The sequence below is a fragment of the Macrotis lagotis genome, chromosome X (assembly GCF_037893015.1).
Source record: "Macrotis lagotis isolate mMagLag1 chromosome X, bilby.v1.9.chrom.fasta, whole genome shotgun sequence".
NCBI classification, from domain to species: Eukaryota; Metazoa; Chordata; class Mammalia; order Peramelemorphia; family Peramelidae; genus Macrotis; species Macrotis lagotis.
The window spans coordinates 248709211-248725073 of record NC_133666.1 but is presented as its reverse complement, the minus strand read 5'-3'; the positions used below and the strand labels follow the sequence as shown (position 1 = coordinate 248725073).

General features: G+C 36.3%; 1 protein-coding gene across 4 annotated transcripts in view; it reads left to right on the top strand.

Moving 5' to 3' along the window:
* The window catches only part of AP3B1 (adaptor related protein complex 3 subunit beta 1), a 374259-nt gene that overhangs the window by 39903 nt on the left and 318493 nt on the right, over positions 1 to 15863 (top strand). The window contains exon 1 of one of the 4 annotated variants that reach the window (XM_074204381.1): positions 11523 to 12509. The exons of the other annotated variants lie outside the window; for them this stretch is intronic. Within the exon in view, the coding sequence (XP_074060482.1) occupies positions 12340 to 12509 (170 nt within the window). The 5' untranslated portion in view covers positions 11523 to 12339. Of the gene's footprint in view, positions 1 to 11522; positions 12510 to 15863 lie in introns of those variants that run through there. 4 annotated transcript variants of the gene reach the window in all.

Genomic DNA, 15863 nt, shown 5'->3' with positions numbered 1-15863 from the left:
ATATTTAATAATATTTAGTAATTCATTAAATATAACAAGCTCATAAAAAAGCTTTTCCAAAACAACAATAAAAATTTAGCAGGAAGATTGTTTAATCTATTTTTTTTTTTTTTAGGATTTTGCAAGGCAAATGGGGTTAAGTGGCTTGCCCAAAGCCACACAGGTAATTATTAAGTGTCTGAGTTTGGATTTGAACTCAGGTCCTCCTGACTCCAGGGCCAGTGCTCTATCCACTTGTGCCACCTAGCCGCCCATTTTAACCTGTTTTTAAAGCTAAATTCTCATATCTGCTTCTACATTTGATGTATTGTGAGCCATTGTTTTGGTTTAAATACTTGAAGGAAATTTAACATGATATAGATATGCTCTTAGAAAAGGGAGGGATATTTTAATAGTCAAATAGCATTTTAGTTTTATTATGAAAATAGTTTTTTATCTTAACTTTGTTCCATGAAAGGGTCTTGGGAATGCCATAACCATTCTTTGAGAACTTCTAGTTATAAATTTCTACAATTATAATTATAGAGACACTGAATCTTGGAGTTGGGAGAGGTCAATCAAACATTTTACCCAATGTTGAAATTATTACTGTCCCTGATTAATGACATGATCTGAACATAGACTCTGCTTCTATACTTCAATTGAAGTTAAGTAAGCTTATTGCTTCATGAAGCAATTTAGAAAAGCTTCTTTTTTGTTGAGCTTTAATTTGCCATCTTGTAGCATCAAGTTCTTCCCTCCATGGCACATAGAATAAGTCCACTTTTCTTTCCCATGAATATCTTTCAGATGTATTGGCTTCAGTTTTCATTTTGTTAGGTTATCATCTCTTCCTTTTGATATGACATTATTTCTGCCCTCTTCAGCTATTTTGATTATTTTCTGTTAGCATCTTAACCAAAAACCAGATAAGTTTAATTATATGGAGTTGAAAAGTTTTCACATGAATAGAATCAATGAAGTGAGAATAAGAAGGGAACTTCACAGGATATGAACAAAATATATGTCTCAAAAGAAGAATTGACATCAACAATATGAAAGACTACCTGAAAATATTAGGAAAAATGCAGATCAGAACAACTCAGGTTTCACCTCACATCCTACAAACTGGCAAAGATGGCAGCCATCATTATTGGATCAGTTGCCAACTTCTTTTTAAAGCATTATCAACTAACCCTAACCCTAGTCAGTCAACAATTATTTGTTAGTTGGAGAGTAAAAAATCATTAGTAAACTCCTTTTTGTATGGCAGGTACTATACTAGGTGCTAGGGATTCAATAAAAAAGAAAAAGGCAGCCCCTGCCCTCAGAAAGCTTGCAACTTAATAGTGGAAGATTACAAAAAAATAAATTGTCTAATCAGAGAATAGAGAATTGTAGTGGGAATGCTTGTTGACCTGCTTTTCTTTTTTTCCATGTTGTATTTTGCTCTTGCTATTGAGAATTTCCAGAACAATTTTAACTCTTCATCAGCTGACTGCCTGACTATGTTTTACTTTTATTTCTGTGAGAAATTGAAAATGCAAATAGTAGGAAAGAAGAGAAACTGCATGAGGATATAAAAAAAAATATAATAGACCCAAGAAGCTTTGTGAAAAGTAGCCTTTGTGTAAAGGAAGGCAGGGGAGAGCAGGACTTCAGAAGCCTAAAAAGTGATGGTATACATGTAGGTGGAATAAATTGGAAGAAGAAAACTAAAGGGGATGTGTGATAAAAATACACTAAATAAAATCTTAAGAGATTGGGTCTGAACAAAAGAAAGGTTTTGTTTACTTGCTTTCTCGAGAAAGGGTAGACTCAAAAATCTCATACCTAAAGTACAGTCAAGTAAGACTATATAGAATTCTTCCCCCCCCCCAACCTTAGCCCATTGATTGAGCTTTTGGGGGTATAATCTGTTCATTGAAATTTACCCCAGGGTGATGATCAACCTTGATGGACTTGCTCATTCCATCAGTGCAATATTTGGTCAATTTGGGGCTGTCTGCAATGGAGAATACTATCTGTATCCAGAGAAAGAACTGTGAAGTTTGAACAAAGACCAAGGACTATTACCTTTAATTTAGAAAAAAAAAACCTTATATTATTGTCTGATCTTGCTATCTCTTTTACTTTATGTTTCTTCCTTAAGGACATGATTTCTCTCTCTCATCACATTCAATTTGCATCAATGTCTACCATGGAAACAATGTAAAGACTGGCAAATTGCCTTCTGTGGGGGTTGGGGGGGAAGTAAGATTGAGGGAAAAAAATTGTAAAACTCAAAATAAATAAAATCTTTAAAAAAAACCCAAGAGATTTCCATGCCCCTCTTCTCTGCTAAAAGCAAAAAAAAAAAAAAAAAAAAAAATTTCTCCCAGCAACAGACACAAAGAAAAGATTAAATGTTTTCATGATATTTTCCCTACTAGACATTGAGGTAATTTAGGACCTTCATAATTATATCAACTAAAATGAAATAATGTCTATGGTCAGAATGTCTTCTCAGTTTGCAAAAATATTCTTATCATAAAGCAAGTCGCTCCGAGCCTCCTTTGGAGAGCAAGGTTTTCTTAACCAAATACAGTTTTTAACCCTTAGAGGACTTCACCAGGAACTTTCCCACACAAGGAGAATGGGGTGACAAGGAGTAATGTTGGAAATATTTCTTATCATTATTATTGAATTATGAAAAGGCAGTGGGGATGGGGGTGCATTCCCCAAGAAAAAAGTGGTGTCCTTTCCAGATAGGCAGATTGGCAGGACTATTTTAATCCTTCATGGTAGGGTGTCTACATTTCTGATTGTGATCTTGTCCCAAATGACTGTATCTTGGAGGTTTGGGAACATGGCCTGGGTGAGGTTGGGAAAATGTATGACTTAATGATTAGGAAATTTATTTTATTTGTGACTATTTCCTTAACATTAACATTAACATCCCTTTTCAACCCCCCTTTCCCATTCCTCTGTTTTTTCTCCATATTTTTTGGGGGGGTGTGTTTCCACTCCTCCCTTGTCTATTTCAGTTACAAATGAGATTCCTGATTCCAGCTTTGTTTTCCACTTCTTTCATGTTGGTTATTCTTAATCAACTCCAATTATGAGAAACAGCAAATAATACTTCCTTCCTCTTGTCTATATCAGGGTATTCCTTTTCTTTTTCCCTCTGAAAAACCCTAATCCATGTCCCGGTCCTTTGTTTTTAACTCCCTCAATAACTTCTGAAGAAATAGATAGCAATGACAGTAATAATTGCTAGAAAATGTTTTATATAGCATCATTTGATTCTTACAGAAACACTGACAGTTAGGAACTATTATTATCATCTATTCTACAGATTAGGAAACTAAGACAGAGAGGTTAAGTGACTTGACACATCTAGTGTCTGAGGCAGAATTTGAACTTAGGTCTTCTTGAGTCCTGTGTGCATTTTTTGTCACCTAGTGAATGAAGAATTGAAGAAGAAAATGAAGACATTAATCTTCTGAAGAGATATATTTCTTTTCCCAAGTAGATTATCCCTTTAGCTTTGATGAACTCTTTCCAGTAGGCAAAAATGTTACCTTTTTAGCTTTCACAAAGTCTTGTTCTACTAAGCTATGATTTTTTTCCCTTAAAAATCTATCCCTTCTTTCTCCTCCCTCTCCCATTGTAGGATTCTTTCCTGAGCTTTTCAAGGTAAGGTATTTTTGGTTGAAAGCACGTACCATTTTCCTTTTGAAATATATTCCAAGACCTCTTGTTTGGATTTGAAGATTTTGAGTCTGAGTGATCTTTTTCTCTGGTTGCTTGGTGCTTGAACTGCTTCTTTCTGGATGTTCATGTTATTTTTTTCTTTGACATAGAAGCTCTAAATTTTGTTTGTGACACTCTTGGGACCTTTCCTTTCGGGATTTTTTTTTTCAGAAAGTGCTTGAATGAATTCTTTCTGACCTCACTTTGTCCTTTGGTTGGTTGCTTGGTTCTTGTCCTTTGTTTTTGAAGAAGACTTAAATGAAATCACAATGTTTGAGACAAATTACAGTGTGTCTTACTGTGTGGCTGATTAGTCCAATACAAACTTAGAATGCTTTACCACAGTTTGGGCACAAATAATCCATGTGAACACCTGGGGTAGGTACTCTAAACTTATATATGTCACATTTCCTTTGAGCTGCTTTCATTCTTCCTTCCTCATAGAGTGCAACACCCTCACTGATGAGGGCATGCCATGCTCGGCAGTCCTGTGCCAGGGTCTCTCATGCTATACAATCAGTGCCAAAGTTCTTAGGAGAGACCTTCAGGGTGTCCCTGTATCTCTTCTTCTGACCCCCTTGTGAGCGCTTGCCCTATGTGACTTCTGTCTGGCATTCTGATAACATGTCCAGACCATCATAGTTGCACTCTGTAGTAATGCAGTAATGTTAGGCAGTTTAAGTTGAGAAAGGACCTCAGTGTGTGGTGTCTTCTCTTGCCAGGTGATCTTCAGAATCTTCCCAAGACAATTTAAATGGAAGTGATGTAGTTTCCTGACGTAGAGCTGGTAGACTGTCCAGATTTCATTAGTCTAGTACATCTTCTTGCCCATTCTTTCTTTTGGAGCCTCCCAAACACTGAGCTGATAAACACTAATGAAGTTAAATAAAAATATAATGAAGACCTGGAGACCTTTATCTCATCAATGTACCAAAAGAAGACAAACTTATAATTTTGGGTGACTTTAATGCTAGAGTAGTCTCAGATTACTAGACATGGCAGGGAGTCTTTGGGAGGAATAGAGCTGGAAACAGCAACAGCATTGGTTACCTACTACTGAAGATTTGCACATCTCATTATCATTTCATCACAAACACTGTCTTCCATTTACCTAAATGCAATAAAACTTCTTGGGTGCACCCTTGTAGCAAACATTGGCATCTAATAGACTATGTGATTTCAAGGTGAAGAGACCAACGGGATGTGAGAGTGATAAAGACAATGTGTGGTGCAGAGTGCTAGATTGATTCCAGACTCCTCTCCAAAGCGATGGTCCCAAGGCAAAATGAATACTAGAAAAATTACTGTCAACATTAGTGTCCATCTATTAGATTAGCCCAGATCAATGTTGGAGAGGTTGTGGCAGGATTGGGACATTGATGTATTGCTGGTGGAGTTGTGAATGGATCCAACCTTTCTGGAGAGCAATATGGAACTATGCCTAAAGAACAATAAAACTGTTCATACCTTTGACCCAGGAATTCCATTCTAGGACTATATCCAGAAGAAATTGTAAAAATGAAAAAAAGTCCTATATGTTCCAAAATATTCATAGCAGCTCTTTTTTTGTAGTGGCAAAGAATAGAAATTGAGGGGATGCCCATCAATTGGGGAATGGCTAAACAAGTTATAGTACACGAATACTATGGAATATTATTGTTCTGAAAGAAGCAATAAATGGTCAGACTCTGGAGAAGTGTGGGATGACTTACAGGATCTGATGCTGAGCTAAGGGAATAGAGCCAAGAGAACAATTTATACATCAACATTATGAGATGAACAACCTTGTTGAAAGCAACCCCTCTGGCAGTCCAGAGAGCTAGGACAGCTGTATTTGAAAGATTATGGACTACATTGTCCCCAGCCAGAGGAAGAAAAACAAAACAAAATAAAAGACACTGAAAAAAAAAACACCCCTACCAAATCTGATGAATACTTTATAAAAATTATCTCTTTGGTATCTCTTTCCATTAGTCCTAATTCCTCATTGCCAAAAATTACTAATTTGTAAATACGTGTAACAAGATGTATATGTAAAATGCTAAACTGACTGTTCCATATTGAGGGGAGGGGGATGGAAGGGAGGGTAGAGGGAAGCTTTGTAACTTGGAAATATGCAGGTAAAAGTGGTTGCAAATAAATAAACACTCTGAGTGGGAACAGTTTGTTGCTAACTTGGAGGGAAAACTGAGCCAACACACAATTGGTAACAGTGGAACAGAAAAGGAGTGGGTGGCTTTCAGAGATCTAGTGTATAGCATTGTCTTTGTTTATCTGGGTCAGAACACTCACAAACACCAAGGCTGGTTTGATGAAAATGATGGAGAAATACAGAAGCTGTTAAATGAAAAACAGGAACTCCACAGGGTTTGCCAGCAGGATAATTCAGCCATTTCTAAGAAGGCAGCATTTAATTCCATCGAAAGTAAAGTACAAATGAAATTTAGAGCGATGTGGGACTTTTGACTCAGTAAGATGGCAGATACTTTTAAGATGCCGTGAAGGCTATTCATGCACCATAGACCTATTGTTGCATCTCAGCTACTTGATGCTGATGAATATACCTTGATTAACAATAGGGACATGATCCTTGAGAGATGGACTGAACATTTCCATAATGTTCTTAACTTGACCATCATTAGTCCCTAGCTGAAGTTCCAAAGGAGAGGCTTTGAATGCCATTAGACTTCTTTCAAATGGCAAAGCACCTGGTGCTGATTCTATTCCAGCTATGATCTACAAGGTGGGGGGTCCATTGCTCGTCTAGAAACTGACTGAAATTTTCCAGTTATCTTTTGGTTACAAGCGATCTACACAGTTTTCAATTCTGAATTCTTGAAATCCAGGATTTTTCCCCCTAAATCATGATTTTCAAGGAATCTGGTGAGTCTAAAATACTTATGTTCCAGATCAGTTTTTAACATTTTATATTTTTTTTCTCAATTATTTGATTTTGTTGTCTTTCTGTCTGTTTCACGAAGTCAGTGATTTTTGTTTGGTCCCATTTAGTTTCCAAGAGGTCTATTAGTTGGATAATGTTCACTATTTTCTCTTTAAAGATGTTGAATGCCTTTCTTGTTTTTTATTTTAGAATTTAAATTGGATTTTTCATCTCTTGTGCCTTTTTTTTGGTAGATACTTATGTAGTCTTTGAGGGAAATCCATTTTTCCCTTTGATTCTCAGTTTGTAGATAATCCAACCCAGAGGGAAAAAAAGTATCACTGAATATATCATAACGATATGTATCTTAATTGGTTTACTCATCTTTCCACCCTTAATTCTGGAATAGTGACTTTGTGCCATGGCCAACCCCTTTTTTCCTTATGTGCTTTTGGGTGGGGTTTATCTCTGCTTGGTAACATCAGGAATCACCTGGGTTTTTACACTTAATCACCTTTGAGGTTGAGAGGGCTGGTTGTTCCAAACCTTCTGAGTGCTAGGAACCTTGGAACTTTTTGAGCTTGGGATGTCCCCATCTGAGTGCTGCCATGACCAGACTGGAAACAGAATCTATTCTTATTTTTTGGTGTATAGCTAAAGAAGTTGTAGTACATATAAATGGAATAATTTTGTGCCTTAAGAAGGATGAACATAAAGAATTTGTCATGAGAAAAAAATGAAGTGAAGTAAGCAGATCCAAGAAAGCAATATTTACAATGATTATAGCTATAAATGGGAAATTTTTTTTTTAGCTTTTTTTTCCAAGGCAATTGGGTTAAGCGGCTTGGCCAAGGCTACACGGCTAGGTAATTATTAAGTGTCTGAGGTCTGATTTGAACCCAGGTACTCCTGACTCCAAGGCTGGTGCTCTGTCCACTGCACCACCTAGCTGCCCCAAATGGGAAGATTTTTTTAATTTATTTTTTATTCTCATTTTGTACAAATGTTTTTTTACATTAATAAAATATTCTTGTTTACAAGTAAACAAAATACCCCTCCTCCCCCATGAATATAGATAGACTTGCTTGGGCGAAAAAAGTAAAGGGGAGAGAAAAAAATTAAAATAAAAAAATAATAGTAATAATTGTAGGTATGGCCAGGTGGCGCAATGGATGAAGCACCAGCCCTGGAGCCACGAGCATCCGAGTCCATATCCAGCCTCTTAAACCCAACAATCATCCAGCCGTGTGACATGCAAGCCACCCGATCCCCACTGCCCTGCAAAAACAAAAACAAAAAAAAAAAAAAGAAAGAAAAAAGACCCCAAATAAAATAAAATAGTAATAATAGTAGGGGTGGCTGGGTGGCAGATGGAGCATTGGCCCTTGATCCAGGAGCATCTGGGTCCAAATCTGGCCCCAGACACCCAAAGATCACCCCGCTATGTGGCCCCAGGCAGGCCATCCAGCCCCACTTGCCCTGCACCCTCCCCCAAATAATAATAACAAAAAATGTGCTTGAGTCTTTGTTCCAACACCAACAACTCTGTCATGGGTGGATCTCATTCTTTATGATAAGTCCATCACAAAAGTTATTTCCATATTTTTACACCGTTGCCATTGCTGATCGCAACTCCCTCCTTTCTTATTTCTCCACTACCATGTACTCTATTTTCTCTCTCCTTTCACTCTGACTCTGCTGTAGGGTCGCTGAGTGGTGCAGCAGACAGATCCCTGGTCCTGGGGCCAAGAAGCCCTGAGCCCCCATACCACCCCTTAGGCCCAGAATCCACCTGGCCCTGTGGTCCTGGGCAGGCCTTCCAATCCCAGCCCCTTGCAAGAAGTAAGAAAGAAAATGTGCTATATCTGGCCACTCTCCCCCCATGGTCCATCCTCTCCTCCTTTATTCACATCCCCACCCCTTCCCCCTGCTCCCTGCTCCTTCTTACTCCAGATGTCTATACCCCATTGAGTATATTTGCTGTTTCCTCTCCTAGCCCTCTCTGATGAGAGCAAAGGTTCCCTCATTCCCCCTTGCCTCCCCACTTCCATATCATTGCAATAGCTCATTGTAATAAAAAAAATCTTATTATGTGAAATATCTTGGACTATTCCCCCTCTCCTTTTTCTGTCTCCCATTCCATTTCCCTTTTTTTTTTCCTATTGACTCCATTTTTTACACCATATTTTATCTTCAAATTCAGCTTTCTCCTGTGCTTCAACTATAAAAGCTCTCTCTACCTGCTCTGTTAACTGAGAAGGTTCATTTGAGTATTTTCAGTGTCATTTTTCTATGCAGGAATACATGTGGTTCATCCTCATTAAGTCCCTCATATTTCCCCCCTCTCCTCCAATCTCCATGCTTCACCTGAGTCCTATATCTGAAGATCAAGCCTTCTGTTCAGCTCTGGCCATTCCAGAAGGAACATTTGAAATTCCCCTGGTTCATTGAAAGTCCATCTTTTTCCCTGGAAGAGGACATTCAGCCTTGCTGGGTAGTTCATTCTTGGCTGCATTCTAAGCTCTTTTGCCTTCCGGTATATTGTATTCCAAGCCCTATGAACTTCCAATGTAGCTGCTGCTAAGTCCTGTGTGATCCTGACTGCAGCTCTATGATATTTGAACTGTCCTTCTGGCTGCTTTAATATTTTCTCTTTGACTTGGGAGTTCTGGAACTTGGCTATAATATTCCTAGGGGTTGGTTTTTTGGGATCTCTTTCTTGGGGGGATCGGTGGATTCTCTCCATTTCTATTTTGCCCTCTGCTTCTAGAATATCAGGGAAATTTTCCTGTAGTAATTCTTTGAAAATGATGTCAAGGCTCTTTTCCTGATCATGACTTTCAGGTATTCCAATAATTTTCAAATTATCTTTCCTAAGTCTGTTTTCCATATCAGTTATTTTTTCAATGAGATATTTCACATTTTCTTCTAATTTTTCATTTTTTTTGCTTTGAAGTATTGATTCCTGATTTCTGTTAAATTCATCAATCTCCCTGAGTTCTATTCTTTGTCTGAAGGATTTGTTCTCCTCAGAGAGTTTTCTTATCTCTTTTTCCATCTGGCCAATTTTTCTTTTTAAAGCATTCTTCTCCTCCATAACTTTTTGCACTGTTTTATCCATTTGACCTAAGCTGGTTTTTAGCATGCTATTTTCTTCAGCATTTTTTTGGATTTCCTTGACTAGGCTGGTGACTTCATTTTTATGTTTTTCCTGCATCTCTCTCCTTTCTTTTCCCAGTTTTTCTTCTAACTCCTTCATTTGAGTTTCAAAGTCTCTTTTGAGCTCTGTCTTAGCCTGAGCCCAATTTCTGTTTTTCTTGGAGTCTTTAGATGCAGGAGCTTGTGCTTCCTCATCTTCAGACTGAGTATTTTGATCCTTCTTGGGCTCACAGGCAAAATATTTCTCAATGCTGTTGCTCATTTTTCTCTGCTTGCTCATTTTCCCAGCCTGGGCCTGGTTTTGGGGTGCTTCCTGAGCTTTTGGGACACTCCCACAAGGGTCTCAGTGTGTGAGGCTCTGTCCTCCCTCCTGGTCTGTGAATGACCATAAGCACCCCCCTCTGCCATGGGGCTGAGGTGGGGGGACCCTGTTGTTCTGTGGGGGGGCCTAGACTGCGATCAGAATCTGAATGTGGTCAGAGCCCCAGAGTCCTGTTCCAGGGGCAGAGGACAGAGCTCTGCAGTCTTCTCTCTCTCTCCACTCCCCTCCCTCAGCTCAATGGGCTCATGCCCTGGGGGCTCCTGCTTACAGGCTCCACCTGCTTATGTTTCCTGGATCAGGGCTGGGGAAAGACCATGCTGCTCTCTGTGTGCCCTGAGAGCTGGGCTCCACGTGCTTGCTCTGGCAGAGGGCACCCCGCTGTTCTCCCACTTTGTGCCCGGTGTTCCTCGGGGTGCAGCTCAGGAGACTCCCCCACTGCTGTGAGCCTTGGCTCCCAGTGCCCTGGTGCTGCCTCTGGTAGGCTGAAGTTCTTTCACTCTGGTGGGCCACCCCTCTGGCAGGCCGCCTCTCCAATCCTGGGGAGCAGAGCCTTTCTGCTCTTTTCCAGGTTACCTTGAGTAGGAGAACTGCCTCATTGGGTCACTTTGTGGGTTCTGTCTCTTGAAAGTTTAGTTAGAGTCCTTAGCTGATGAATTTTATCAGAGCTCCTAAGATTCTTGTCGCCATCTTGGCTCCGCCTTGGGAAGATTTTTAAGAAAGATTTTATTTATTTTTGAGTTTTACAATTTTCTCCCCTTTCTTGCTCCCGCCCCCGAAATCATTCTATTAGGTTTTACATTGTTTCCATGGTATACATTGATCTCAGTTGAATGTGATAAGAGAGAAATCATATCCTTAAGGAAGAAAAATAAAGTATAAGAGATAGCAAAATTACATAAGTTAACGGGTATTTTTTCTAAATTGAAGGTAATAGTCTTTTGGTCTTCATTCAAACTCCAAAATTCTTTTTCTGGATACAGATGCATTCTTCTTCTTCTTCCCAGTACCTCCCCTATCCCCAAACGACTCATGGAGTAAGTCAACTAATTTCTATCTCCTGACAGGTAGTGATCAATCTCTTTCCTATCTGATCTCAAGACGTAATTTTCTTGTGCAATGAATACATTCTAATATGTGCTATACTTGTATAACTGTATAACTATGTTGCTATGGCTTTTAGATTATAATCTGGATAGAAGATGAATGTTTTTAATCTTTATATAGTACCTTCAGAGTGGTAAACATAGAAGACACTTAAATATTTGTTGAAATTTGTTGGTAACTTGCCTCAGTAGGGCAAAGGTACTATGGGGAATGTTCCTGGGAAATTTGTTTTGGGATTAGAAGAGAACCTCTGTCTTAAATTGACATTTGAATTTACTGTTAAAGAGAAAGGGCTCATAGATGCTGTTATTGAACCATTTGAATATGTTTTTATTATTATATGTTTGGATTTTTCTAAATTATTAAGAGAACTAGACCTTCAAAAATCTATGGTAAAATCATATTCAGAGATTTTTTTTACATGAAGAACTTTAAAAAGGGTAAATTATAATTCATTAATCATATTCTACCAAATAGTTAAGAAAAAGAAAATTCTTAGAAATAATCTGAATTAACCTCTTTGTAGATGAGGAAACTGAGGAAAAATGTTGACCTTTTTAAGCTCACACAAGTTAAGTAGTAGACAGCCAAAATGAAGTTGAACTCCATAGTGAAGGTAGGAGTATTAAAATTGTACATAGGCAATTTTTTGAATGTAGGTCAGTGACTGATTTATCAGCAGTCTAAAAACCTTGTTATCTAATATATTGGTGAACTTCTGTCAGTTATTTCCAACATTGTTTGTTAGTTATTGCTTAGTGGAGTTAAAAAGACTTGGTGACTTGTTCTGCTAAAATCTGTTGGAAATAGGATTTGTTTCAGTTCTCTTAACAGATGAAACTACTTCAATTTGTGGCATTTTGTACCCTGGTGTTTGATATACATATCCTTTTTTTTCCCCTTAAGGATACAAAACATTTCTTCTTCTACTACAAAGAATGGGGAATAAAAAAAAATTTTACAAACTGCATCTTTGTTTACTTAGAGAAGCTGGTAAGACATTCTATTAAAGGAAAATGACCTTTGAAATTATTAAATATTTTAGGTGGCATTTGCACTGTGAAGGGAGTGGGTATCCTGTGAAAGTCTTAGAATTTAATAACCTTTCATATTTAAATTTTAAATGAAACATTCAGCCTGTTATTTCTAACTTTAAATAATGGAAGAAGAGTTTTTATTCCTGGGTCATGTTAGTGCAGTGTCTTCTACAGTTAAATCTGTTTTGGGATTAGCAGAGAACCTTCAAGTTACACTGAAATCTGAACCTACTGTTGAAGAAAAAGGGCTCATAGATGCTGTTATTGAGCCAATTGAATATACTTTTATTAGGTAAGTGTTTGGACTTTTAAAAATTATTTAGAGAACTAGTCTTCAAAAATATAAAATTATAATCAGATTTTTGGGGTCTCTTTTACATGAATAAATTTAAAAAGGACAAATGATGATTAATGACCAATTAGTTACTAACAAGAGGAGACTCTGATTTCTCTCTATTTTTTTTTTTGATGAGTTTGTTTCCAGAAGGTTTTGATGTGTGCACTTTCTTTATAAGATAATTTATCGCAGTACTTTAAATGTTATATTTTGGAAAATTAAAATTTCAAAGTAAATTCTGAAGGTGAAAAGAACAGTGAAAACATTTCTTTTAGACAATAGAATAAACAATTCATTTCAAATAATTTCTTTCATTGATTATTAGTTTTTTGTTATCTTACATTACCAATCTTCTCTTCTAAGGAATTGTTTTATTTAGTAAATAAATGAAAAATCTGAAAGGTGAATGTTTGAATCAGACCTGGCTTTCATTTTTGCCTGAAGAAACAAATAGTAGTTGTATGTGGCCTAGCTCTGTATGTTTCAGGATTAGATACATAGAGCTTTTAAAAATGATTTTAATAAACTTTTTGTGTGTGTGTGTATATATACATATATATTTAAAAATTAGCTCTGTGTAGTACTTTTATATTCTAAAAAGATCAACATTTTTCATTTTTATTAAACTGTCTATGGAGATTCATATTATAAATAGGTTGAAAAGTTAGAAATTTCGAATTCATAGATGAAACATTAAATATAAAAGAATTCAATATTTTTTTAGTTTATTCACTATAGATTCCTTGTAGCTTGAAATGGGCCATACTGCTGAATTAAGGAACCTGCATTTTCTATTCCTTCACCCAATTCTTTTGCTGTCACCTCTTAAACTGAGGCATATTTCTTCTTTCTCTGGATGAAAAACTGCTTCTCATCTCCAGTCTTTGCTGCTAAATTTTAATTTTTTTTCCTCCTGGATTCAAATTTAAGTCATCACTTTATTTTACCTTTGGAAAAAAAACTATCATATTTACTAATAGTAGTACATTCCAGCTATTTAAATATTCATGTGTATATGCGTATATACATACATACATACATATCTATATCCTAATCCATATATACATACACATATAAAATTGTTTCAACAGCTTTGAGGTCTTCTTGAATATTGGTGACAGATAAAAGGAATTAAAGATAGGTTCTTTTTATACTTAGGCAATCTAAACTCAGTAGAGTAAATTAAAATTGTTTCTTTAAATTAAAAAATACTAACTGCAAATTGTATTATGTGTATCACTTACTTGGTGTATATATCACTATAATTATTATTTTTGACAAGGAATACTGTGCTTCAGTTTCCTCATATACTAAATGGGATTGACCTAGATAAGATTAAGATCCGTTCTTGTCCCAAGACCTGGTGATTCTATTATTTTGATTTGTGTTTTCAAGATTTTATTGTGTTTGGTAGAATAATTTTTTTAAAATAAATTTGTCTTCTTATCTCATATTCCCATTCCTATTGCCAAAATTATTCAATCATCAGTCCTTTGGAGTCAAGTTTGGTCATTATGTTGGTCCAATTTCTAATATTTTTAGTTCATGTTTTCCTTTTTATTATGGTAGCCTTCATGTATATTATTACTTTTGCTCTGCTTATTATGTGCTGAGTCAGTCATATTTGTAATTTTGTATGAAACAATGATATTCTATTACCTTTGAGGATGACCATTTGTTCAACTCTTAGCTGATCAAGGAGCAGCTCCTTTGTTTATAATTTTTTCCTAACACCAGGGGAATTACCATGGGAATATGATAAGTTAGAAGGACTTATGGTCTATAATTTTGTATTTGTCCTCCTTACAATTAGCATTTTAACAAGGAGGGTAAATGTGGGGGTGTCTTTGATCAAATGGTATGAAAAATTTTATTCATTTTAGAGCATAGTTTTTAATTTTTCAATAACGTGCTGACATTATTGAAGAAATTCAAAGATATGTCAATAATATTTATCATTGTGGACTCTCCACCAACAATAGTTTCTTTTATCAGCATGGCAAATTTAATGGATATGAAAGGAAAAATCACGGTTGTCTAAATTTACCTTTTTTCTTTTTATTGATGATGTGGAAATTTCTTCAATTGAGTAGAGGTATTTTTCATGTATTATGATGAAAACTTTTATTTCTCCCTCTTGGTAGTCTCATTTCCCATGGGTTCAGTTATCTTTGAGCATAATTCCCAGATATACAATCCAGTTTTTGTCTCTAGTTAGGATCTCTGGTTTTGAATCACCAGCTACCTATTGGACACTGTATTGCATTCTTACCTCAGGAATTTCAAATTCAACATGTGCAATAAAGAACTTATCTTTCTGTTGAAAAAAAAATTCTCTTTGAAGTATTTATAGCAGAATAGAATTTTGTAACTTTGTTTAGAAAAGGAAGGGTGCTATTTGAAATCAGAATTTAGATTATAGGATGTTGACTTCTTTCCACTTTGAAATGATTCTGGCTTTGCATAAAATGCCTTCTTCCAGTAGCTTAGTTTAGAAGTATTTTATATAAAATATTTAAAATTGCTGCAATTCTCTTTTTATTCCTTATTGCTCAGAGGACTTCTGCTGTTAACTTTGCTGTTACAATACAGTTTACCTTGGTCACCAGCATCATTTCCTTTTGACTCACAGACAAGTAGAGTATGACTTTGTAATCCTGGACAAGTCATTTATTTTCTTTGTTCTTTGGATTTTCATTTTCCAAATCAAGATAGTAATATGTGAATATAAAATGTAAGGTGATGGTTAGCAAACAGTTTTTCATCTTTACTTCGTTCAATTTTCTGGAAGAGCTGTCGATAAGCAGTGAGACAGTTAAGAGCAAAAATAAGAAGGAGCAAAAAAAGGAACCTGATTAATCTGTGATATATTGTTATTAGATATGAAGAAAAGGAATTCTATCAGTCAAGCCATAGATATTCATTAATTCAGTCTTCTAATTTAAGATTTTTTTTGTGCATAGAAGAGGCTTTTTTTTTTGTATCTGTGAACAATGAGCAAATTAATATAGCAAACAAGAGGGAATAGTTTCATAGGAAATATTTAGTTTACTTAAAAAAGAATTTCCATCCAAACTTTCAGATATTTGATCATTTGCAGGGAATAAGCAAGGAAATGATTTTTTCAAAACTACATGGAGTTGGGGGCAGCTAGGTGGCGCAATGGATAAAGCACCAGCCCTGGAGTTAGGAGTACCTGGGTTCAAATCCAGTCTCAGACACTTAATAATTACCTAGCTGTGTGGCCTTGGGCAAGCCACTTAACCCCATTTGCCTTGCAAAAACCTAAAAAAACAAACAAAAAAACAA